Below are 24,695 nucleotides of genomic sequence, written 5' to 3'. Positions count from 1 at the left end.
ATGTTATAAGAAATTAATATTAATTTAAAGTTTTCTTATGACTTGTAGATTATATGCCCTATGCAGGAGCATTTTAAGGTGGAGACAAAGAGCATTTGCTCCCATCATGGTGTGCAATGTGTAGCTGATTTGCAGATGACATAGAACACTCATGTATTTCAGTATGTGGCAAATGGAGATTTCTAAACAAAATACAAAGAAAAAGACATACCTGACTTCTGCTATGAAACTGTATTGAGGCTGATCCATTGCTGCTCTGTTACTGGTGACCATCTTTCTCCTTTATTGTCCTGTTTTTGCCTTTCTCAAAATGCACATTTGAAGTGGTTTGATCTGTTTCCTCTTGGCAGTGTACCGGTTTTATAATTAAACATTATTTGGACTGAAAGAAACTAATCTTTTGGACAGGATTCTTACTTGGAAGGTGAAAGCTCAGGTCTGCCTGCCAGGGAATATTTGCTTATCCTAAGTGGAACAGTTCCCAAACTCATCCCTGCACAGCTGATAGTCTGGCATGTGGAGTCCTTATGTGGATTGAGTTTGTTGTTCAGGCAGAGCAGGAGTGTGAAGGTGATTTGCCATGTTAGCATGAATATCCTCACCCTTGGATAGCTATGTGATGCCTGATATTCTGTCCAGCTGGATTTCACAGGCTGCCTGTCAAAAGGCTCGTGCTCTTTGAATTTCTGTCTGAGTTCTGTATTATAACAAGCCCTGATTTGTATTACATCAGAAGCTAGTAAAAAATGATGGCTTGAAGAACACAACCAAAACACATTTCTTTTTTCTTTATGCAGTAAAGCCTAGGGACTACATTGAAAGTGGGAACTACATTGGAACTGGGAATAGTGGCTATCTGAATTTTTATTTCCATTTCGAAACAGTCTGTGTATATTTTGCAAGCAAGTTCAGTGCTTCTCTGCTTTGACTTCTGTGGTACCTGTTGTTGAGGTGAAAAACATTGCATTGTATATTATTAGGAATGTGAAAACACAACCATTCTTATCAAGGTAAATAGTCATGCAATCTTCTTTTCCTTGATTTTTCAGGATAACTTCTTCAATGCTAGTATTCCTTCTTTGGGTCTACGTAATGTCATATATATCAATGAAACACACACCAGGTAATGTAACAAGTCTTTCTTTTACTTTTTGAATTTGATGTGTTCTGAGATTATGGCAAGGAAGTATCTGGGTTAGTCCGGGATGAGTGGAGATACTCTGTCCTTAAATGCAGTACTTGATGCTGGCTTCAGGAAAGGCCTATACTTGTAAAATCTGGTTGTGTGTATTTGACCAAAGTCCTTTGGGGTAATAGGCAAAGAGTGTAAAGGTCATACCTATTTCACAAAAAACAAGGGATGTACAAACCTTCTCTCCTTTAGTGTGGCATCTGTAGCATAATGCTGGGAGGAGCTTTTTTCTGTTGTTCCCACACTGAAGAATGACTTCAGGCAGCATTTTAATATAATGAGCAAGTCTGGCTCACAGTTTAGGCTCAGACTATTATTACTAATGATAGTTAAATCTGAAAATGTTTTCCTAGGCTGTGGTAGTGTGTAGCATCTGAAGGATGGCATGTGTGACCTAAACGAAGTTTTGTGCTATGTGAAATACGTCTTCTGTTCTGCAATGAAGTTGCTGGAACTACATAAAAATTTTCATGTTGTTCTTTGGAAAGTTAATAATGTTTGCTGCAGTTTTTACAGTAGTCATTAGCATAAGCAGATTCTGCAGTGTTTGCTGTAGAGTCAGAGCAAACAAAGGGAGGCCAGCAGCCTGAAAGAAATGAGCCCAAGTGTCTGAGTTGGAAGAAAGGCAGTATTGTGCTGTGCTTGAGAGGCAGGAAGCTAACGTTTGAGGCTGTTCTTTCTTCAATTCTGAATTATTTTTTTAAGAGTTGCTTGTTGTTTAGAATACAGAAAAGTAACTCACATAGGGTTTAACTTTTTAAAAATTGGTTTCCAAAGTCTCATCCTTGATTGATTTTGAGAACTTCTTAAGTTAGAAACGTAAGGGCAGGAAAATGTGAGTTATTGGATTATTCTGAAATATAATGCCTCTTGCTCAGAATGTCATTAGTCTGAAAATTGATCATTTTAATGAAGTTCTGAGGTCCCCTGGGGGTTACACAGTAACAGTTTCTTGGTCTTAGGCAACTTATTGAAACATCACCAGCATCTTTTTTCTGAGATGTGAATGTATCGGTTCTGTAATTTGGAACCAGGTTCTGGTCAGAATAGTGTATCTTGACGGGATCTGTTCTGAGTTTTTTCTCCTGTCGTTACAGATTATGATTAGAAAGCAGGTTTTCTAATTATTCTACATTGTGATTAAGCTTTAAAATGAGTATAGGAGCCTTTGTGTTTTGACAGGTCCCTCCAGTAGCTGCATGCTGTTGCAATTTGTTTTTAGTTACCAAAACTTCTGTCAGAAAGAAGTGTATCTCTTTCACTTTACTTTTTAGAGAAATCAATAAAGCTGTCAAACTTAGATGGGAAGGGGAAAATGGAAGAGCAATTAGAACAGTATCATCAATCTACTTCCCTGACAATGTGGTTAGCAAAATTCTTTATCTTTTGAGACAGTCTGAATATTTGTATAACTGTTACGCGACAGTGCTGATTGCATTTGCACAGGCACTCATCCTAATTACAGTAGGAGTGGTGTGCGTGCTCAGGCTGCTAGACGTTTTGTAATATACAGGTTTCTTCTAAGCTTCTATGGCTATTTGCAATACGTATAAACACACTTGAGAGGTGGTAGGGGGAGGTTCAGCTGCCAGCATTAGCACCTGGGCTGACTTCAGCAGGCAGGTGAGACCGTGGTGGGATTGGCAGTGGGACTGGGAGCGTGTCTGTCTGTGACGGTGTTTGGGGCAGGCACTGGAGCAGCACATTCTATTGTACTTCCAGCCCTAAGAACAGAGTTTTTGTAAAGACAAGTGGGGAAAAAAAGGATAGACTTTGAATGCTTCAGTCATTTCTTATGCTTTATGCAGTGCCCTGTATCTCTTCCCATGTCACCATACTGTTGTGTCCTCAGTGGTGCTATGTCACTTGGTACAGACAGATGATAGAAAAGCCCAGGCTTTATCAATCAGGCCCCAGACTTTGTACCTGACTTCAGCAACCTGCTTCTTTCTTTCTCGAATTAACAGCTTCTCACAATTTTATGTTCTGTGTTCATGGAGATCTTTCAGCAATGAAGTGCAAGTAAGCTTCAAATATTTCTACATGTGCAAGGTAATGAAAGAGTATTGCACAATACTAAGTGCTCAACTGGCCAAGATCTAAGGTGCAGAGAACAGAGAAGTTTTTAAGTAGCTCTTCAAAGAACTTCACTTGCTTTTGCTTCTTGTGGTACTTTTTTCAGACACTTTTAAAGTTCCTTTTTTTTTTGAGGTTCACACTCAAACATGCTTCATGTTTTGTAGGTACAGAGGGTGGCTTGCAAGACGACTTTGTTACGTTCTTTTTGTGCTAGAGAGGGATGCTCATAAAGGAATGTTTGCCAAGAACCTGACAGAAAATGTGCTGAATAGCAGTAGGTAAGTGGATGCAAAATGAAATGCTTTTTGTATGATTTAACACATAGGATAATGTGTCAGAATTTGGAAACTGCAGACTTTGAAAACCAGTCTCTTTAAAATATCAGGAGATACAATCTTTTTAGCACAGCACTTCAGAACTGTGGCTTGCAACTTCTGTTTCAACAATAGGAGAGGAGATTTATAATTCTTAATCTCAAAATAAACAATGCATTATGGACAGACAGCAGACTCAGTATGCAGAAAAATAAACTGCTATGTGGAAATGCTTCAGACTTTTGTTTCTCTAATTCAAGTTAATCGCTATTACTTACAGCTATACTACTGTCATCAAAAATTGCCAATCCTTCAGAAATAGTGGGAAAGTGGCAGTTCAGAGTCCCCTAGTTTATGATGGCAGCATGAGGCAAAACTGGAAGAAGACTATAGAGATGAAACAGCTGCACTTTACTTTGTGGAGCTTCTTTTCTGTCTCATGTACTGCATTTTAAATGTTGTGCAGAGCCCCTGATCAGCTATTAAGGTATCTGTTTTCTGTGGACACAGAAACCGAGCCTCTTGCCTGCTCCTCATGACTAATTTTATTGGAGGCTGCACACCATCTGCATTGACATTCTGAACTCTTGAATTTTTAATGTTCAAGACCCATCTGAAGATGGTGGTGTTGGTTTTGAAAAACAAAGCAGACTACTTTGTGCCACAGTTATTGTGTAGTAGCCCATGTCATTGTTCATATATGTGTTCTAAATGAGAAAAGCAGACCATGTAATTTTTTTTTAATATGAAACCAAGAATGCAAAGAGGAAGATATTGTAGAAGTAGAAAACTGCAGCTGCATAAATCTGTATGATGAGGTAAGTGAACTTGACAGTAAAAACAAAGTATCGAGAAAGAGGAGATTTCAGATGTTCTTTTGCATTTTTAACCTTATTAACCATTTCTAAAACTCAGTGATCAGTTAGTATGGGTACCTATGAAGTGTGGCCATAGCTGTTTTTTATGGCAAAATTTGATCACATATATCTGTCATCCACCTCTCTAATTGGAACATAGTGGTGTTAAATTAGATCTAGAGAATTTAGAGTACATGATTCTTTGGTGTGGTTCTTCTTTTATGGTTGCAAATTACTGCTGTGGTAGCTTATTCCCAGTGGTTGTCTGTCTTGGACTCTTCTGTTGCATGACTGTTTCATAAATTTTACTTCTTTAATGTTAGGGTACAGAAGGCCATCGTAGATGAAGCTTCTGAGCCAAGTGTTCCAGGTAGCTTTGCTCAGACGGATCCTAAAGCTATCAACAAAGTGAAGAAAAAAGCTAGGAAAATTCTCCAGGAAATGGTAGCAAATGTGTCACCAGCTTTAATCAGGTAATAGAAATGGTTCATCTGTATTGTCAATGGGAAGAAGAACAGAGGAGGGAGCTTCGCTCTGTGTAGTATCAGCAGAGCTTATAATGTGTTATTCATAAATAATGAATAATTATTCATAAATAATAAGAAATTATTCATAAAAATCCCTTTTCTGATGTTAGCTGTTGAAACCGTAGATAATTTTCATTTTCAGATGCAGCAAAAGCCCTCCACATTTTCAAGGCATAAACCTAATTACATAATTAAATACAAACTTTTTTTTCCTGAAGCTAGGTGTGGTTCTAGTGCTTTACACCAATATTTTTTCTGATAACCCACTGAATATTATAGCTTGTAGTTATCAGCATTTTAGTCTTCTCTTACATATAATATTCTACTGTGATGTCTACTTTTAGTAATAAAATTGAATATTGTTTTGCCGCAAGATGAGATACATGCTGTCACTTAATGTGTTTATCCATCAGCTTAGTTATTCCTGTTGATTGTAAGTCCTCTTAACTTGCCCCATATGTTAAGCAGTCTCTGCAGTCTGAACAGCCTCTGCGGTTGATGCAACTTTTCAGCCTCCTGTAATTATGACAGAAATGTAGTAACTAATGTAGTAACACAGCTTTAGTTGATAGGCAAATACTTGTTAAGCAACTTGATTTCACAGTGAGCTTGTTTGAATGTGAAATAATGAAATTGTATGGCTTTATCTTCAGTCATATGGAAGCAGTGTAAAAATAAAGGTACCAATGAGTGAATGTCTTTGAGTTATGCTTGTTCTTTTCTTCAGGTTAACTGGCTGGGTGTTACTGAAGTTGTTTAACAGCTTTTTCTGGAATATTCAGGTCCACAGAGGTCAAATAGAAATGGTCAAAGCAGCAACAGAGGTAAGGGGGATGGGAAAGTAAGGCAGATATTTTGATGGGGTTTCATTTCCGTTGATGTTTACATTTATAGCACTTTCTGTTCTCAAGGTTCTCTTAGTCTATGATAGAATTGTGCAACCTTAAATACTATGTCAGCTCGGTTTTGTCTTTGCTTCAGGATCAAATTTTAACTGTAAGACTGCTTAATTATCTCATAACCTACATCCAGGGTTATTTCTTTTTCTATGCCAAGGCAAACAGTACTGAAAAATAGTGGGTGTGTTTAGGATTTTCAGAATTACTTTTGCCTTAATTTGGATTAGAAAACAAGAAATGAAGTGCCTTCTATGCTATCATATTATTGCCAGTCTTTAAATTCTCCCTGAAGTTGATTAAAAGTACCACTAAATCTATGGTTTTGTTTACATTCCATTGAATTTATTCTTTCTTTGCAGGATTTGTTTCTACAAAGACATGTTAGATAAATCAAAGAGAGAAAAAATCGTTGCCAGTATTTTCTTTAATCTTTTGAGTACAGTTTTTAAGAACCCCACTATTAGATTCTTTTTGTTGATGTCTTATGAAAAGAATTAGCAACACTTGGACACTAATTGGCCCCATCCCTTTAAACTTACTGATTGCTGTATCGCTACTATGAGATTGAAGATTATCAGTCATTGTTTCTCATAAGCAACCAACTGAAAACTGCGGTCCGTGGAAATAGAATTCACTAAAATGTTGGCATTATGACAGCTGAATGAAAACCAGAAGTAAAGAAAATGAATGCTGGCAACTGAAAAATACCGTTACTTCTGATAATAGGATGCTAGCAATTTCAATGATTGATTTTAAAAGAGGAGTAATATTCTACATTTCTAATCACCTGCCTTCTTGTTTTTCTTCTCTCCCTCCCATAGATGAATTTGCCTCTTATTTTCCTGCCTGTTCATAGATCTCACATTGATTACCTGCTCCTTACATTCATACTTTTCTGCCATAACATCAAAGCACCCTATATTGCTGCAGGGAATAACCTCAACATCCCCATCTTCAGGTAAAGTTAATAAGCTGCGTGGAACTTCTTATTATCTGAAAAAGACAAAAGTGAGCAGTGTCAGGTGTTTGTCAGGTGAGCAGTGTATCTCACAACCACATGTAAGGGAATGTCAGGATTATTGGGCACTTTAGTAGAACTTTTTGCTTCCTATTGCATTCTCAGAGAGAGACCATCACAGAATCCTTTAGAGAAAGTCTGCCAGAACCTAAGTGGGTCGAGGAATAATAATTTCTTGTAGGAGTCTTAAAGTGGGTAGGTGACTAAGGAAAAACTAATAAGTCAGTAATGTGTGAAACTCTTCTTATGAAGTTTAATGAACCAGCTATCGGGCAGTGACAGTACTGAGTGCATAATGGTTTGTGGGAAAGTACTCTAATTTGATCTGCGTTTAAATTGTATTGCTGAAGGGAATCAGAAGGTCTTTTATGTAGTTTTTGCCAGTGAGTGAGAGCTTGGGGATACTGATCTCTGAAGAGCTCCTGGATTTTGTGGAACATAACAAGGAAAGAAAGGGGAGTATCTTGGGTGTCTGGCGCCAGTAGGTGCCAAACGGACCTACTGGTCCATTATTATCCCGGTATGAAGGGATGTTCTCATGAGAACTTCTTGGTGCACTTTTGGATAAACCCAAGATCATGCAGATGGTGTTATAATGACAACTCCCCACTAAAAAGTGGGACTTGTCTACAGGCTCCTCTGTTAAAATGAACTAGCTGAGGTTAACCCGCAGCCAGGGCATATGTGCAGCACAATGCAGGCATGAAGGCCTACTCACATAAACTGTTCTTTGGGTCACTAACTCCCTGACTTACAGTGCTCAGGTTCACTACAGTGGATAAGTGGTCTGTTAATGTAGTGAAATGGAACGAGTCAGCATAGAGAAGCCTATTCATTAGAAATATCTATGCAGTCCCATAAAAGATTAATTCATTTATAATAACCTCAATTTCTGTTTTGCACTAGGAATTTTGCACTAAATGGGTAGTAGTTTCCTACAGACTGAAACCCATGAGTGTAACTGTTCTTGATTTCGTAGCACACTGATCCGCAAGCTGGGAGGATTTTTCATTCGTCGAAAGTTGGATCAGAGTCCTGATGGTCGTAAGGACTTGCTCTACAGAGCTTTGCTGTATGTGGTATGTATTTCTTGTCTTTGTGTCCATGGGTAGCACTTGAGTTTGGTGGCTGATGGGAGAGTGACTTCCATCGGTTCAGAGAAGGTTTTTAGTGCTTTCAATTTGTCTAGGGTTCATTCTACATAGACAGAATGCATTTTTGCATCAAGAATTGAATGCATGAGGTAAAAGAGAACTGAATGCCCAGTACCTTTGAGGATGAGGTTTTCACCTTGTGCAGTCTTTGTTTAAAGAACTGGAATTAAGATTTCTGTATTAGATTTAAGCCTTATTTATCTGGTTTCTTTTGTACCAGTGCATATCTACATCAGTTTTATTGACTTAATGGAGGTCTCTGTTTATCATGTGTTGTTACAGTTCTTTTTTGCAGTTGAGTAGATTAGCTCTATTTGCATCTTGGAGGATGAGATGTTCCTAGGAACCTGAAGAAGAGACATATGCAATTCAAATGAATCAACTGATGTTAGAGATATTCTTGAACCAATGGCTTTATACTGCTTGTATATTCATGCAAATTAAATAACAGTTTGGTCTGGATTTGTGTCAGGCATTCATTGTTGCTTATTATTCTAAGTATTCATGCCAAGTCATGCTCGTGGTCTTATAAAGGTATGGAAGAGAAAATGATTACTGATGAGGAACAATATGTTTCAAACATGAATTTAGCAGTCTATGAAGATATGTATTTTTTTCCTTCTTCTTCAATCTTTTCATGTTCAGCACATAGAAGAATTATTGAGACAGCAGCAGTTTTTAGAAATATTCTTGGAAGGCACACGGTCTCGAAGTGGAAAGACATCCGGTCCTAGAGCGGGTCTTTTATCTGTGGTAGTGGATGCTCTCTTCTCAAATGCTACTCCTGATGTTCTAATTATACCTGTGGGAATCTCCTACGATCGCATAATTGAAGGTCACTATAACAGTGAACAGCTGGTAAGGGCAATTGAACAGCCTGTTTTGCCTGGGGAATTTCTGTTGATGTGTGGGAGAGTCTGTTACACAGTTAAATTATGTGCTAGTAGTTCTCTGGTTCATGCACTTGCTGTTTGTGATGAAGAGTGTAAAGCTGCAAATCACAAAACCTCTCAGATGGAGGTTGCTGAAGAATGGGTACTACTTCTAAGTTTCAATTCATGACATATAAACATTTGAATGTATTATTTTTTGTATGGAAAAAGCAATAGCTCTCTAGACTTACTTTAAGTTAGAAAGCATATCAGAAGTTTTACCCTTGTGTCTGTTGAATCTATTGAATTTTATTTAAATTGGAAAAGAAAATAATAATAAAAAAAACAACCATTATGTTTTCCAGGGCAAGCCGAAGAAGAATGAAAGTCTTTGGGGTATTGCTAGAGGAGTCTTCAGAATGCTGCGGAAGAACTATGGGTGTGTCAGAGTAGATTTTGCACAACCATTTTCCTTAAAAGTAAGTTTGAAGATTTCTTATGAAGACTTGATATTTTTGCTATTTCAGCAGTGATGCACTTACACAGTGCTAACTGCCTTCACTTATAAATTTTTATGGATTTCTTTGCAGAATCTACTAGTATTACACTTAATCTATATGCGTTTCAGGAGTCTGTGTTCTGCAACAGTATAGCTTACTTTTAGTGTGACTTTAATAGGATTAACATGCTGTAACAACAACCTACAAGAACATTATTCAAATTAATTAGGCATTCTTCTTTCTGCCCTGCTTCTCTCAGAAAAGCAGTAGGTTGGAGAGCTTTAGAGGGTTCAATTACCGCAGCATGAAATTATTGTGACTGTCTGCACTGCATTATAATTAGTGTAGTAGGGAAAGATATTAATTCACTTACAAAGAAGGCGGCTTGGGTCACTTAAAGGCTATTCTTGGTTGAGAGCTAACAATTGCTCCTGGATCAGTATAAGGAAAAGAAGGTTATCTGCCCTCCTAATCTAGTGAAATGCTGATCTCTCTGTACCTTCCTAACAACCTCTGCCAGCTCTCATTTGTATGCATACTCATTCTTGTACAACAGAAATAAGTATGACTTAAATTTTATCAGTATGCCTTAACCAAGTGTTGCAGAAGCGTAACTGCATCATTTTAAAATTAACGTAGTTATATCGTGTTTTTCTAAGACAATGAGCTTTTAGGGTTAATTTTGAGCTTTTGCAGCTCTGCGAGTACAGAATTAGAACCAGAAGAGGAAGAGCTGGCTGTGAAAGTAGCTTTCCTGGGAGAACTTTTCCTGACCAGCAGGCCAAGTAGCTCTGTAGTTTCCCACATCAGTCTTCATAGGAACTGGAAGAACACAGTGTCCCAAAAGCACAGTAATGTAAATGCTAACCTGTAAGAAGAGGCTTCTGAGAAATTTGTAATTCAAGAATTTCAAGTATGTCGTACAGTGCCTACTTCCTGAGTGCTTTAATTTTATGGTGTCTTAAAGCTAGAGCCTCTGTAGTAATGTTTACCTATGGAAATGTTTCCTATCCCAGTGTTTAAATGAAGTACTGTGAAGCAATAATTATAATCTCTGTGTTGGTTCTAAATGGGTATTAGACTCAGCTCTCATTCATGCTAATGAAGGCAGTTCTCATTAATTTAATCATGGAGAAGCTGGTCTCAAAGGACTTGTTCCCAGCAAGATGCTGACAGTGATTATGCATTGTTTTTGTTACAGTGTTTTTCACCAAGTGTGGATTTCTTGCTCTAGAAAGTTTTCCATTTCATTAAAAGTGAACAAGCTCATGCAAGCTTGTTGCTTCCGTAACCTTATTACTGCTCTTTTTGTGTGAGCTGTTTTTAATCACAAATGCAGTTTTGAATTATTGCCTTTTTCATATTAACAATGTTATCAGTTAAACACAGAAGTAAGGTGGAAAAAAGTACAAAAAATAAGAATCCTTTTCTTAACAGGAATACGTGAACAGCCAAAGTCAAAAACCTGTGCCTGCTCCTCTTTCTCTTGAACAAGCTTTGTTACCAGCTATACTTCCATCGAGGTAAAGAGTTTTTTGGTTGCTTGGGAGGGGGAAGACACATTGGGCTTGGTTTTTCTTTCGTTAGTTTTTTCCCATCCTTTGTCTTTTTAGAATTCTCCAATATGTTTCAAGTGGTGCTTGAGCTCCCCGAGGATAATCTAATTGTGTGTAGACAAAGAAAATGTTAGATGTTTATAACTGTGCATTTTGTTCCAAGAGTTACATTCTTTCTGGAGTTTTTTCTTTCTAAATAAGTTCTAGGAGGCTTTTTTTTTTTTTTCTTTTATAAACTGTAGTGACCTCTGATGGTTTAATTTTAAACCTTAAGGAATAATTTGAAGGAAAAAATGACGCAGTGAAAAAGGAAGAGTATGTTATTAAAACACACAAATACTTCAGATGGATTTTTGTATGTATCCAAACCAAATAACTTCCTAATGAGGTCTTGAGAATATCCCTTGCTCAAGGAGATGACTCGTTCAGAAATGCAAAACTTTTCTTGTAGGAATAGACTTGTATTTGTTATAAAAATGTACATTTTTGTGGAGGCCTTTGCTTGGATTGTACAAATCCACGTGGACCTAGTGGAGACAACATCATTTATTTATCATGAGAAGGTCATAGGTCCATACAAAAGACCATTTCTGATTTATAGAGTGGCTGAGGTGAAAACTGCCTTCTAGGCTTCATCTTCTGTTTCATATTCATTAAAAACTGCTGTGGAGCGCAATGATGTAGTGGCAATATGAATAGCCATAGGAAAAGCCAAGTGTTATACATTGCTCTTTTTCTGTAGATGGTCTTTTATCTTGGATTATTGCTTAATGAGAAAAGTCGGTAGATATTCAGCGTTTTGTGGAGCCTGTTATGAATAACATTTTAGTGTCATTACCAGAACACATAACGTATTTTTGCACTGTAATTCAGTTAATGTATCTTAAAAAAAATCAATCCAAATGTCATAATGCAAGTTTTTGTTTTGTATTCAGACCTAATGATACTGTGGATGAAGGTACTGAGGCTTCACTGCCCAACTCCAGGGATATAACCAGTGAGCCCTACAGGAGAGAGCTGATAGCCAACTTGGCTGAGCATATTTTATTCAGTAAGTGCATCAGTATCACCATAGGCTCCCTATTTTGTTTTGCTTGTTGCTTGAACTAACTCGCTGTTTGATAGTGCAAACTCCCTGCATTCAGGTGGTTATTCCCTGACTTCAAATGCTTTCCTAACAGCTTTCACTCCTTTGCCTTCTATCTGTTTATGTTGGTAACTGTGAATTCATTGCACCAGTGTACTGAATTTGATGTACTTTGAAGTGCTTGAACTAATCGTTGTTGATACATTGATTTCTTATCACACCACAGAAAGAGCTATTATGGTGTCTTGCAGATGTAATTTGTGTTACATGCTCTCTGTCTGCATGGACCAGTGTTGCCCAGCTTATAGGCTGCATGGCATGTCAATTAGCATGTCTATGATTTGTGGTTTTAAGAGATGTATACAAAACAGTACTTGTAGCTTAGTAAATGCTTGGGCTTCACTCATGCTTCCTAGTTTGATTACATTAGTGTTTTACATGCCTACAAGACTTCAGAATTATGCCTGGTCACTATGGTATTTCTGTAGGGTTAATATATTGCTAGAAGGAGCTGAAGCATTAAGAGCTGAAATATGCCAGTACCTCATACTGATGCCAGTTGTTTTTTTTTATGTAGTGGCTAATATTTCACTTGTAAAGGTGTTCTAAGCTTCTCATTCTATTGAAGTGTCCCACAGTCACTTTGTCTTGTTTACCTCTAGCTGCTAACAAGTCCTGCGCTGTGATGTCTACCCACATTGTTGCCTGTTTGCTGCTGTACAGACATAGGCAGGTAAGGCTTCTGTGCTGCTTAAACTTCATGTGAAAATAAAATCCACGTGAAAATAGATTTTTAAATAAAAAATCTAATTTTACATTTTTTTGAAGAATACATGAATTTGGTTCATTCTATTAAAATCTCACTTTTGAGCCCTGACATTTAAAAACATTTATCATTGAATAGGGTAGCAGCTCTTCAATTAATTTTCAAATGAGTTTTGCTATTCCTTGATACCTGAATATTTTACCATGTTGGCAGGATGTTTCTAATGTTTAACTGCACCTTTTTGCATGGGGGCTTGGAAGATGTTTTCTCCTGTAAGCATGCTTTACATTTTGTCTGAATTTCCTTTCCCTCTAATTTGAAGTTTTTACTGCACATAAATTGAGAACACATTGAAAAATATTGATCAGGTTTGTAATTTTCCCAGTCACAGACTGCATCATTACTCCCATCAGTCCAATCTTTCCGATTTCCTAATGTGAAGGGATGAAAGAAGCACTATATTATGTGGTCTGAGTCTGTGTTGCAACAAAAACCCAACCAACCAACACACCAAGTAAATGCTTAAGGAAAAGCTTTTCCGCATGTGTCCGACAACTTGAAAAAAAAAATTCTTTTACTTACAGTATTTCCAGATAGTTGATATTTCCTTTTGTAGCAGAGGTAATGGAAGTATGACAACTCTAACATATCCTCTTAAAGAACAACTTACATTTCTGTTGTTGTGAAGCAGACAAAGAATCAATCAGAAACCTCACGTTCTCAGATAGGTGCAAGGCTTTAATTGTGTGTAATTCAGAAACCATGCTCTGTTTCAACAAAACCCATGTAAACAAGGCTTTATAATATGACTTGAAATTTGGATTGTTGAAAATCAGTATCTCTATATGTGTGCTCCTACATAAAGAATTTATTTACAATAAATTCTTCTATAAAAAGAATGTTATTTTGTGATTCTGTTTTTATTTCTAGGGTACTGATCTTTCCAGGTTGGTAGAAGATTTCTTCTCCATGAAGGAAGAGGTCTTAGCCCGTGACTTCGATTTGGGATTTTCAGGGAACTCAGATGATGTTGTCATGCATGCCATCCACTTGCTGGGGAACTGTGTAAATATCACAAACACTAGCCGAAACAACGAGTTCTTCATCACTCCCAGCACAACGATCCCTGCTGTCTTTGAACTCAATTTCTACAGCAATGGAATTCTTCATGTATTCATTAAAGAGGCAGTCATTGGTATGAGCTTGGGTTTACTATTGAATGACATTCTTATGACCTGTGAACTCAAAGTTTCTGCACAACCCTCCCAGTTTTTCTTACTGTTTACTAATGCTTATTTCTTCCCTCTCTGCCTAACCCTTTGGTTATTCTAAGAAAGACAATATTAAAATAAGATTGGTTTTTGTCTGGACTGTTTGATTTTCCTTTATTTTTCTTGGAAGTATTCTTGTATTGGTCACTACTGTAGGCAAGGTGCTGTCAGAGTTTTGAGCCAATGTGGCAGATGATAGGCTTTGTTTAGCAATTTCTTAATAAGATTTTGTTTCAACATGAGATAAATTGAACAGAAAAGCTGTAGTGGCAATTTCTGTCCTTATTTTTCTGTTGCAATTATGATGTTGGACTGCTTATAGGCATAAAAATAGACAAAAAGGAAGTTTTTAGGTTTTCTTTGTTGTCAGACACTTTGTGAAAGCTCTGCTAATGTTTGTTTCTGCTTTAGCCTGCAGTCTTCGTGCAGTTCAGAGTAAGAGGTTCAGAAATGGTACCAATGGTGCTTCTCCTAGTTTGATTAGTCAAGAGCACCTTGTCCGAAAAGCTGCCAGCTTGTGCTACTTGCTTTCTAATGAATTTACTGTATCTTTGGTAAGTAACTGCTCTAACTGTTCACTTATCAAAATTTTACTGCCTTTTTCTGCTTTTATTACTTTGAAGAGAATTAATGGTTTCTTTAATTGTCTTGATTCTGTTATGTTCACTGGTGATAATGGGAAGTAGGAAGTTGAAGGGCATTTGAAAAAATAAAGCATTCCCATTTGTTTCAAGGAAATGCCTTTGAATGAGTGTAGTTGCATCATAATAGCTCATCCAGAAGATGTGTGATCCAAGATAACATGAATTAACTTGTCTCTTTCCTGTTGCTGGATGGTTTAATTAGCAGAATAGGACACAATCACGTTTAGGGGTACATACTGGGTGCCTACTTCCTGCTCATGCAGCTGCTGAGTGAGTGAAAAACAGCACAAACCTGCAGCATTTCTACAAAGCTGACATTAGACATTCCTTGAGAAAGAAGGGCCAATCTCTGTAGCTTCCCACAAGTATAGGCTGGACCACTAAATGCCTTCTAGCAGATTTTGTCATTCTTAGATAGTGAGACCATCACAGCTATTACCTGCACTTCCCCAAAGCTATTTAAATATTTTCATTTAAACAGATTTAAGTCTTGGAGAGTACCAGACTCATACAAGTTTGCATGCGTGATTGAAACTACAGTGGAAACTAGGACTCCAGATTGTAAAGATAATTTTAATTTACACAGTTGTGCAAGAGTCCCGTGGTGCCACACCTGATACTTAGTGACAATTTTAAACACTGCTTGGCTTTGTTTTTTGTTTCGTTCCAGAATGTTAGATGTTGAAAGATGCTCTGTACACCTATAACTTTCAGTGCTGTCTGTTTTTTGTTCCATATGAGTACAAGCTGCTTAGAGATTCTAGAAATTCTTGAATTCTCAGATTTGCACACACATTTTTTTTTCCTGACTTCTGTGTTTTTTAAATGAAATATAAGGCAAGCTCACTTGGTTGGCAGAGTTCTTCAGTAATTTCATTGCTCTGGAGTTTGCTTTAAAAAAAAACCAAAACAACAAATATTTAATATTTGCTTCATTTATTTTCTACCAGTGTAGTAATGTTTCTTTTCCAAAAACATGGACAAATTTTAAATATCTTCTTTCACTGTAATATTTCATGTCTGTCTAACTACATGGATGCACAAACGCTTTGGGTGGTAAAAGATTAATGACTTGTTTAGAAGGGGTTCTACTGCTGTATCTAGAAAAAACATACAGAACAGGAAACTGCTGTTTCTATAATGGATTTGATATTTAATTATAGTTTGTTTAGTGCATTTCCTTTTATGCTTTGCAGCCTTGTCAGTTGGTATATCAAGTTTGCCATGAAGCAGTGGAAAGGCTGATACAATATGGTATTCTTCTGGTGGCTGAGGTAAGGTGATAGAGATACTGACTGTGCTATTTCTTGTACATGACTAACTGTAGGTAGTTTGTTGGTTGCTGGTCTTGTTCTAAATACATGTTGTTACTTAAGATGTGTAACAAACTAGTCCAGGCCTGATGCTACATGAGTTTTGCATTTATAAGCATCAGATATTTGGGTATGGTCAAACTTTGAGGCTACAAATGTTTGTAACGTCACTGTACCATTCAGTTAAACCTACTGAAGGTGACATACTGCCCTGTGAAATGGGAATTTAATTATTTTTTAAGCCCTTTGAATTTGTAGTACAGGTTCTCAGAAGTTTATTTTCTACTCTTCAAGAGCCTGTAGAACAGCTCTTTTTTTTGTGAAGTTTCAGTGGTGTGTTGGAGTTGCTGCATGGAGTTCGAGGCAGATAGTATTAAGAAACGCAGGGACCAGGAGGCAGCATTATACCTTTGCTTCCTGGAGTGGCAGACAGACCCTGGAGTCCAAGGAGAAGTGGCAAAAAGTCCCAGACTTTTAGTCTACATGCTTTAGGGCCTTTACTCCACTCTAATGCCTTTTGATGTGTTTCTATTTTTATTACATGTAGGTAATAGTTCCTTGATAGTTGTCCCAGATATTAACTTTCTCCTCCTTTGCTGTTACTACTGAGTGTTTTTTATCTGAGTGCTGATGTGTTATCATTGGTTTCGTGTGTAATGGTTATTAAATAAATCCAAAAATTAATGCTGCTCTGAGGATTAGGAACAAACCTGTATGTTCAGTGCCTGGGGACAGGTTGGGAGAACTGTTGTGAGTAGTAGCAGGTAAACACTTCTGACACATAAAGCATGTAACCTGTCTGAGCTTTTCTAAGTGTCATTTGCTGAATCTGGTACTTAAATGTTTGTATGTGGGATATTGATGACTTAAGTGGCACATAGATACCCACCTGTGCTGTATGGCACACAACAGTAATGCCACAGCTGAATACTTAAAAGGTAGATTCTCCATTCCTGAATTTCTTAGAGATGCTCTTTACCAACTTAATTCTGTTAAAAACATTGAGTGCCCATAATCTGTGCAAACACTATAAGCAGTGATTGTTTTACAACTTGGGACAGCTTGGAAATGTTTGTGGGTTTTTACAGTCTGATCTCTAAAAAGGATGGCTAATTTCTATACCTTTTGATGCTTTAAGTTTACCACTGACTTTAACACATCAGTAAATATCCTGATCAATTGAGCTTACTTGATCCAGGCTTTTTATTTCTTAATTGTTTTCCTGTGATGCTGGTGTTTGCTTCTAAAAATGAGATACAGTCCCAGCACATAGTATTCTCTTAAGTTTTTTCTTAAACTTATTTTCTAGCCTTTGCTTCCTATAGTATATAATATTTGGAATATTAGGCTTCTGTGACAAAGAAGTACTTCTTTTTGTCATAGTGTTATTATGGTAATAAGATGTCTACTATTCATTTGTTTTTAATCTCTCATGATTTATATTTCTAAATGGAATGATGGTGGGGAGGGTTTTTTCTCAGTGACTCAACATGGGTGACCTTTGCAAATCCTTCTGTTCAGCTACTTTGAGGAAAGTGAATAATAATGAGTGATGGATACTGATGTTTCCATTATTCTTCAGAGTGTGTTTTCAGTAGCTCTGAAATTTGTTTATAAAGATGTATTGCCAAAATTGGCTGTAACATCAGATATTCATCAGTCAGGTGGAGTATTTCTGTTGTACTTTTAATTACTGTGTGCCTGAACTTGTGACATACTTGCATTATTTCACAATAGAACTAAGTTACTGTTCAGGTAGATTGATGTCAATTCTTATTGCTTGTGCTTATTGTCTTGACAGATTGCTTTATTTTTTTTCTCCTTGACATGGAACTTTACAATGCTTTACAACTTTCCAAAGCACTTCATTAGTTAAAGATTTGACTGAAATTAAGGTTGTTCCTAAACAGAAGAAAAGCAAACAATGAACATTGTGAGGGGAAAAAAAGAGTTTGTGTTGAAAAATTCCACCATGGCACTATTGCTGCCATAGTGCACTTTTCTCAAAAGCCTGAAATATGCGCTTACCTAAGATACCTGCCTGTGTTTTAGATGAGTGTAAATCCATGCCCTGCTTGAAGGTGGATTACTGGTGGGATATTTGTAGGCTGAACTGGGCTGCTGCTTGTCAGGGTGATTAGCAGCAAGGAGTTACTGCGTCACAACAGGTAGAAGGGGCTTAAAGACTCAACCAAGATTTAAGCAGTTTGTGTCCTTTCTGATTGAAGCTGGCTTGTTATTTTCCAGCCTATATGTCATGTGTGGACAAGTAAGTTAACAGTTAAAAATATCAACTTGGGGCATTCTGCGTTAACTGAGATTTCAGATAATGTGATGCAGTGAAACATAATTAATATGTCCTTAGAGTAATACTAGCGCACAAAGGTTAGTGACATCCACATACAGACAGCATCTCAGATTTCTATCTTAATGCAATTGTAAATATTTTTTGGCAACTGCTGTTGTGAGGCTGTGACAACACTACAGCAGAGGTTTTCTCTTTGATTTGATAGGCAAGCTGCTGAAAAAAATGTTTTCTGCTTGTATGAACCCTGTCTGTAATTAAGTCTCACCTATTTTCATTAAATAATGATTAATGAAAGGACTGATTTTGTTGGATAAGATTATAAAGTAAATCAGTTCAGTTGCTTAGGTTTTATTTTATTTATTTACTTATATTGCCTCCTTATCATCTTCAAATTTAAGCAGGATGATCAGGAGGATGTTAGTCCCAGTCTCACAGAACAGCAGTGGAATAAAAAACTTCCTGAACCATTAACTTGGAGAAGTGATGAGGAAGATGAAGATAGTGATTTTGGAGAAGAACAAAGAGATTGCTACCTGAAGGTAATGTTATCCCAAGGCTAGTGACATTGAAGTCTGTTACCGGAGATACAAACTGTTTCACTGGTTCAGAAGGGATAATGATAAAACCTTCTCTTCCAATTAGTCTGTTCTGGTGTTAGTCTGTTGCATTTTATTGCAGTTGGTAAAGTACCTTTTTTCTCCTTGCCATGGGAAATGCAGCTAAAGAAACATCAAATAATCCAACAGGGGGGTGGAAAGGCAATGGTAGTGTCATGAAACCTGCTGAAGAGTTAAGTATCTTGGTTTCTAAATGTTTTATTCTTACTTAATAGATAGATCATGTTGATTCTATACTTTAACTAGTTTTCTCAGAGAACTGGTGCAAACCGGTTTAGGATATCTTGTTAACATTTGGAAATTTACTTCTATCTTTATCTTTAAGATAAAGGCTTCTGTTGGCTGCAGAACAATATAATGTCTTCAGTTTTATCTTGGGATGATAGTTATTACATCACTAATAATCTGGAGGAGGGAAAAGGGAGCACTGTCTCGTAGTACCTAATTTGCCCTCCCTGGTAAAATACTTTTTGCTATGCTTCCATGTTGCACTGTCCTGTGCGCTGCAGCATTTTGCTGTGTATTATGGTGTGGGTTGTTTCTCTTTTCTACTGTTCTCTCTTTCAAGTTCTCATTTTTCTTTCTTAGGTGAGTCAGTCTCCAGAGCACCAGCAGTACATCACTTTCCTGCAGAGGTTACTGGGACCTTTACTGGAGGCGTATAGCTCTGCTGTCATCTTCGTACACAATTTTAGTGGTCCTGTTTCAGAGTCTGAATACCTTCAAAAGTTACACAGGCATTTGATAAGCAGGACAGAGAAGAATGTTGCTGTGTATGGTATGTCAAACAGTTCGTCTTTGGAACTGTATTTGATTCTTTCTGTTCCTCCTGGCAGCAAGATAGCCCAAATATGGTTTCAGTTTGTTTACAGCTGTGTTTTCTTTCTTGCAGCTGAGAGTGCTACATACAGTCATGTGAAAAATGCAGTGAAAGTCTTTAAGGAAATTGGGGTAAGTGTTACATGATTGAAGTTAGAGACTGTTAATTTCATTTTAATAAGGAGCATTAAAATATATATGTGTATATATGTGTGTGTCTGTGTGTGTGTGTTCTGGCAATACATGAAACCTGTGCAAGGTCAGTTTAAAATCTGTGAATATATCCACATAAACATATTGTGTCTTCTGAGCATTTTGCTTTTCTTAAAGCTCAGGGCTGTAGGAAAAGAGCACGTGGTGCAGAACAGAGCAGTTCTTGTGCCTGAGAAAGACTGTCTAGGTGAAGGCCAGGGAACCAGTTGTTTTTATTGCCAGCTAATGAAGTTCTCTGTTCTGCTCTGTGTCTTTGGTGTACAGTGGTAGAACTCTGTTCTGCTTAATGAAAGCTAGTTTTGAAGGACTTCAAATCTTCAAAAAGTATTAGTTCTAGGACTTCATCTCAGTGCTGATTGATGTTCCATGTCCACCATGAGGATGCAGGTGTTCTTTACTTTTGTAGTAAAGGATCAGTTTTGGATACCGAGTGGGATTTAGGATTGCAATTTGAAAAAGCACCATTATTTGGGCAAAGTATTGCTAGACAGACATTTTGGTCTTTAAATAAGCTATCAATAGTTAGCGTGTAGGAAAACTTATGGTAAAAGTACCCACCATTTTATTTCTAGTCTATTCTGTGGCTGGGAATAAGGAACTAGGCAGCATCTGCTCAGAGCATTGCATCTGACTTCTGGTTTTCGAAGTGCATGCTTTTTCAATGTAGGCGCTTTTTGAGTGCCTCTTTGATCCCTTGCTGTTGATGTATTTGGATGTTTACTACACAACGTACTTATTTCTTAGTTGCTTTTTTAACGTGATTACTTGAATGTGATAATTATTATTTGTATTCATGCTGTGTTTCAGGTTTTCAATCAAACAAATCAAAAGAGGGACACTATTTTGGAACTTAGCACTACGTTCCTACCTCAGCGCAACAGGCAAAAACTACTGGAATTCATCATGAGCTTCATGGTATTATAGAACACATACAGCACCTTTTGTCCAGGGACATGAAGACAGGTTTTGAGACTGTATCAAATCCTGGGGACATTTGCTAGCCCTTCAATATTTAAGGTGCCACTGTCTGGGTAAGGCCTTCTCTGACTTGAAGTACTGGAAGACAAGTGCCTTCTTATGTATGCATCTATGGGTTTCTTACAGTTCCAATCCTGTTCTGATACTCAGAAGACACTTTGGATACAAGTGATTAAACATGTTGCAAAAAATTAGATCAACCATTAAAATTAGATTTAGAATGGAGAGTGAAGTTTTATCAGTGTTACCTTTTAAATAAGTTACTTTTAAAAATGGTAACAGATGCACAAATACAAATGTTTGTGATCTGTAGCTAACCCTGAGATCTTGAGTTTAGTGGCAACACAGTTTATAGCATCAAAAGTAACTTTCATTCAAATCCAGTTTTATTGTTTTTAAATAAAAGGTACCTAAAATCGTGTTTAGGCAGGATATATTCTTCATGGATAAAGCCATAGTTTTGCATCAATGCTAACATAAATGCCAAATTCTAATGTGAATAACAGTTACAAACATCCGAGAATAACGATCATGTAGCAGATGATTGTCTGAAATGTCAGCAGGCGCACCTTGCACTATGAGAGCTGTGTAGTGCAGTGGCAAATTGCACTGATCACTGCTGTCATGAAGAATGTCAGAGTAGCATTTTTGTTTTTATTATGGCATCTGTCCTTCAGGCAGATGGAAGTCGGGAGCCAGTTGCCTAACTGTGAATATCTTGTAAAATCTTAGGTTATTGTTTAATTGAGAAATGCTATTAAGATTTTATTTTTAATTAGTAGAGTCTCAGATCTTTTTTTAAGTGGAGTAAAAACTTGATTTGGTGAAATAATTTTTTAAGTTTGGCCCGAAATATTTCAGCAATAACTTCAATTATTATTTGGGAAACAGTGGTTCATATTCTGTTGCTGAGCAGATCTGAATTAGCGTTGAGTAGCCTTTGGAAACCCAGAAATATCATAAACAGTTTCCTCCCATCTCTGATTTAACTGACTTACAGGAAAAAAAAAATGCACAGAGAGAACTGAATATAGTAGAAAGCTGATGAATAATTCTGTCCCATGAAACAGGACTTTAGTCTTGCAATGTGATCATTTTGCATGGAGGACTTGCACTGTAGATTTCTCTTCATGTGAGAAGAGATTAGATTGCAAGCTGCAGTCCTGTTTTCTCAGTACAGCTGATCTAGTTGAAGCAATAACTTGGTGGCATATGAAACTGGTTGGCTTATGAAATGTGTTTTCCTCATGTAGATTGCTTTCTATGTGAGGGAAATCAATATTTCCATTACTGCCGTGTTTCACTTGATTTTCACATCATGGCCTTTTGAGCATAAAATCCCCCTAAAATTTATCACGTGAATCTCTGTTGCTTAACATAACTATGGAAAAGCATACTTGAATCCCAGCATTTGCACTGTTATGCCAGCACAAAACTGACGCACACATTTTGAGTTTGTGGCCAAGGAGCTTGCATTTGTACTGCACATTTATCAACAAGAATATTTCTGTAAATTTTTTATTAAATGCTAATAATATTTGAAATCTATGGATTATACTTTGTTAGCATTATACAATTAGCACTGTGAGACACATGTTCTGTCACTAAACCAGGTGCTGTACAACACTTAAAGAATTTCTGAACCAAAGCTACATTAATATGAATAGAAACTGACTGTAGAATTGCTTTTGTTTTTATGCACTCCTGCTGTCTCAGCAGGGTAGCGACTGGAAGGCACATCATTTCTTTTGTGAAGTCTACTAGCTTTGTTGAGAAGTTTCAGCTCATTCTAACTAATGTGCACTGTCCGTTAACCCAATGAATGCTCATACAATGGTTGTTGCTGATGGCTTCCATTTAGTCTTTTAAAAGACTAGGTGCTTCTAAATAACAAGGTCTCGTAGTTTACTACACTTCAGTACATGTGAAGTGTACTAACGGTGAAGATTGTAAATAAAAAGATTTTTACAAACGAAGCAATATGAAGCAAACAAAACTTGAGTCAATTTGTTAAGATTGTTCTGCCAACTGATGTATTAATTGCATTAACCCCAAGAGCACTGAGGTCACTGGAGTGTTCTGGCTTGGTGTTGCAACTAAACGTAACTTATGGTTTACCTTAAAAAGAAAGTTAAAAAAAAAAGGAAAAAAAATAAAACTGATTAACAAAAGTTGATGAGTGGATAGAGTACTATGCATGTGAATACACATTAATGAATACATTTAGTATGCAGAGGCAGGATACACCTCTAAGATTGGTTTTGTATGAAAAAAGCTGCACGTGAAAAATCATGTACTTGGAGTCATCTGCCACTGGAAGCCTTTGCTTTCTGCAGCAAGTGTGTATATGTGCAAGCATGTATATTATGACACACAACAACTATGCTTTTCCCTGAAAATAAAGCACAGAATAGACATTATCTGGCTGTAACAGTCAAAAACGAATTTTTGCACTGTATTTACACCTTCAGTATCTTCTGACTTTATTTACCTCTCATGTTTCCTTTGCTGATACAATACCAGGTTGAGTTAACCTTGGTAAAGTTAATCAGTAAAGAAGAAATGGCAGACTCTGAATTGCTACAAATATGTTTTAAGACTCTCCTCTTAACAAAGACTTACTCAAGCACCATCATTCTATGGGCATGTTAATCAGGTATGCAAGTCTTTTGGGGTCAGGGTCTTTTGTAATCTGTGAAATATAATCTTTCCATATGTATCCTATAGAACTTATATTTTAGAGCAATGGAAATATAGAATTCAATTTCCATGTTTCCACAACACCCCACCCCCCACCCCCAGTGCCCCGGGGATCATGAGCTTGTTAACATGTTACTCACAGTGTCCTGTAAGGCATTACCTGCCTTCACTTCGACAGCATAGGGCTTCTTTCACATACCTTTGGTTAGGGAGCATATACACACACTTGCCTTTACTTGGTCCCTGCTCTGCAATGAAGTATCAGAATCACGATTTTAAAGAACATTGAGCTGGAGGTGTTGTAAGATACTGTTGCTGTTTTGTTTCTGTGCTCATAAGCCTGGTACTGCTTCCTTGTGAATGTTACCACATTTTACTTGTTATGTGTGTCTATTGTAGAAGCACAGAGGTGTTCTGGAGTCATTTTAATAAATTAAACTGTTTGCTATTATAACATTTAGTATTTCTGGTGTGTTTTGTTTTCCTTCATTTTTTTTAATAACCTGCTAAAGAAATTATTTTGATAACTTTCTCCTGTTCCAGGGACTGAAATTAAACAATGAAAAGCTTTCATTAGAGACATGAGTGCAGATGGAAGCTTGAGACTGGGAGGAATCTCTACTACAGAGTATTTACTAGAACAGAAACATTTAACAAACTGGCTTAGATGACATCCTGATTTCTGAGTCATTATGTATTTGATCACAAAGCAGAGCTGCCATTTAGCTGCCTTTTTGCCATATTCTGGAGGATCCTTGAGTGATTTCCTTCCTTTTTAATGACTCTAAGAGTTCCATTTGCCTTGCAGAAGGGGTTGGGCTATTCATAAGACTGATTCTCCATTCATCCGGTGAGTTCAAGCTGACCTGGAGTGCAATAGGTCCCTTTCAGCAACTCTGACAGCATCTGGCAAATGTGAATCAATTGGAGTTGGGCTTTAATATAATAAAACCTTCACAGATGATCATTACTTAAATTGAGGAGGAGGGATGCTGTTTCACCCTTCAAGAG

At 37.1% G+C, this 24,695-nt stretch overlaps 1 protein-coding gene across 8 annotated transcripts in view; it reads left to right on the top strand.

Moving 5' to 3' along the window:
• Positions 1 to 24,138, top strand: part of GPAM (glycerol-3-phosphate acyltransferase, mitochondrial) — a 45,865-nt gene extending 21,727 nt beyond the window's left edge. For 6 of the 8 annotated variants that reach the window (XM_032445326.2, XM_015867381.3, XM_015867380.3 and 3 more), the window contains exons 4-21: positions 1,050 to 1,123; positions 3,436 to 3,549; positions 4,766 to 4,915; positions 5,697 to 5,793; positions 6,690 to 6,826; positions 7,866 to 7,965; positions 8,686 to 8,898; positions 9,278 to 9,391; positions 10,850 to 10,935; positions 11,904 to 12,019; positions 12,718 to 12,788; positions 13,752 to 14,016; positions 14,504 to 14,646; positions 15,933 to 16,010; positions 18,756 to 18,896; positions 19,563 to 19,752; positions 19,867 to 19,925; positions 20,814 to 24,138. In XM_032445326.2, the coding sequence (XP_032301217.1) occupies positions 1,050 to 1,123; positions 3,436 to 3,549; positions 4,766 to 4,915; positions 5,697 to 5,793; positions 6,690 to 6,826; positions 7,866 to 7,965; positions 8,686 to 8,898; positions 9,278 to 9,391; positions 10,850 to 10,935; positions 11,904 to 12,019; positions 12,718 to 12,788; positions 13,752 to 14,016; positions 14,504 to 14,646; positions 15,933 to 16,010; positions 18,756 to 18,896; positions 19,563 to 19,752; positions 19,867 to 19,925; positions 20,814 to 20,930 (2,265 nt within the window). In that variant the 3' untranslated portion in view covers positions 20,931 to 24,138. The remainder of the gene's footprint in view (positions 1 to 1,049; positions 1,124 to 3,435; positions 3,550 to 4,765; positions 4,916 to 5,696; positions 5,794 to 6,689; positions 6,827 to 7,865; positions 7,966 to 8,685; positions 8,899 to 9,277; positions 9,392 to 10,849; positions 10,936 to 11,903; positions 12,020 to 12,717; positions 12,789 to 13,751; positions 14,017 to 14,503; positions 14,647 to 15,932; positions 16,011 to 18,755; positions 18,897 to 19,562; positions 19,753 to 19,866; positions 19,926 to 20,813) is intronic. The other 2 variants (XM_015867384.3, XM_085555287.1) reach the window with 1 other exon arrangement.
• Positions 24,139 to 24,695: the final 557 nt, after the last annotated feature.

Source organism: Coturnix japonica, chromosome 8 (genome assembly GCF_054131305.1).
Source record: "Coturnix japonica strain WE chromosome 8, WE-NBRP24, whole genome shotgun sequence".
NCBI lineage: Eukaryota > Metazoa > Chordata > Aves > Galliformes > Phasianidae > Coturnix > Coturnix japonica.
The sequence above is the reverse complement of the archived record's forward strand: the minus strand, read 5'-3'. Positions and strand labels throughout refer to the sequence as shown.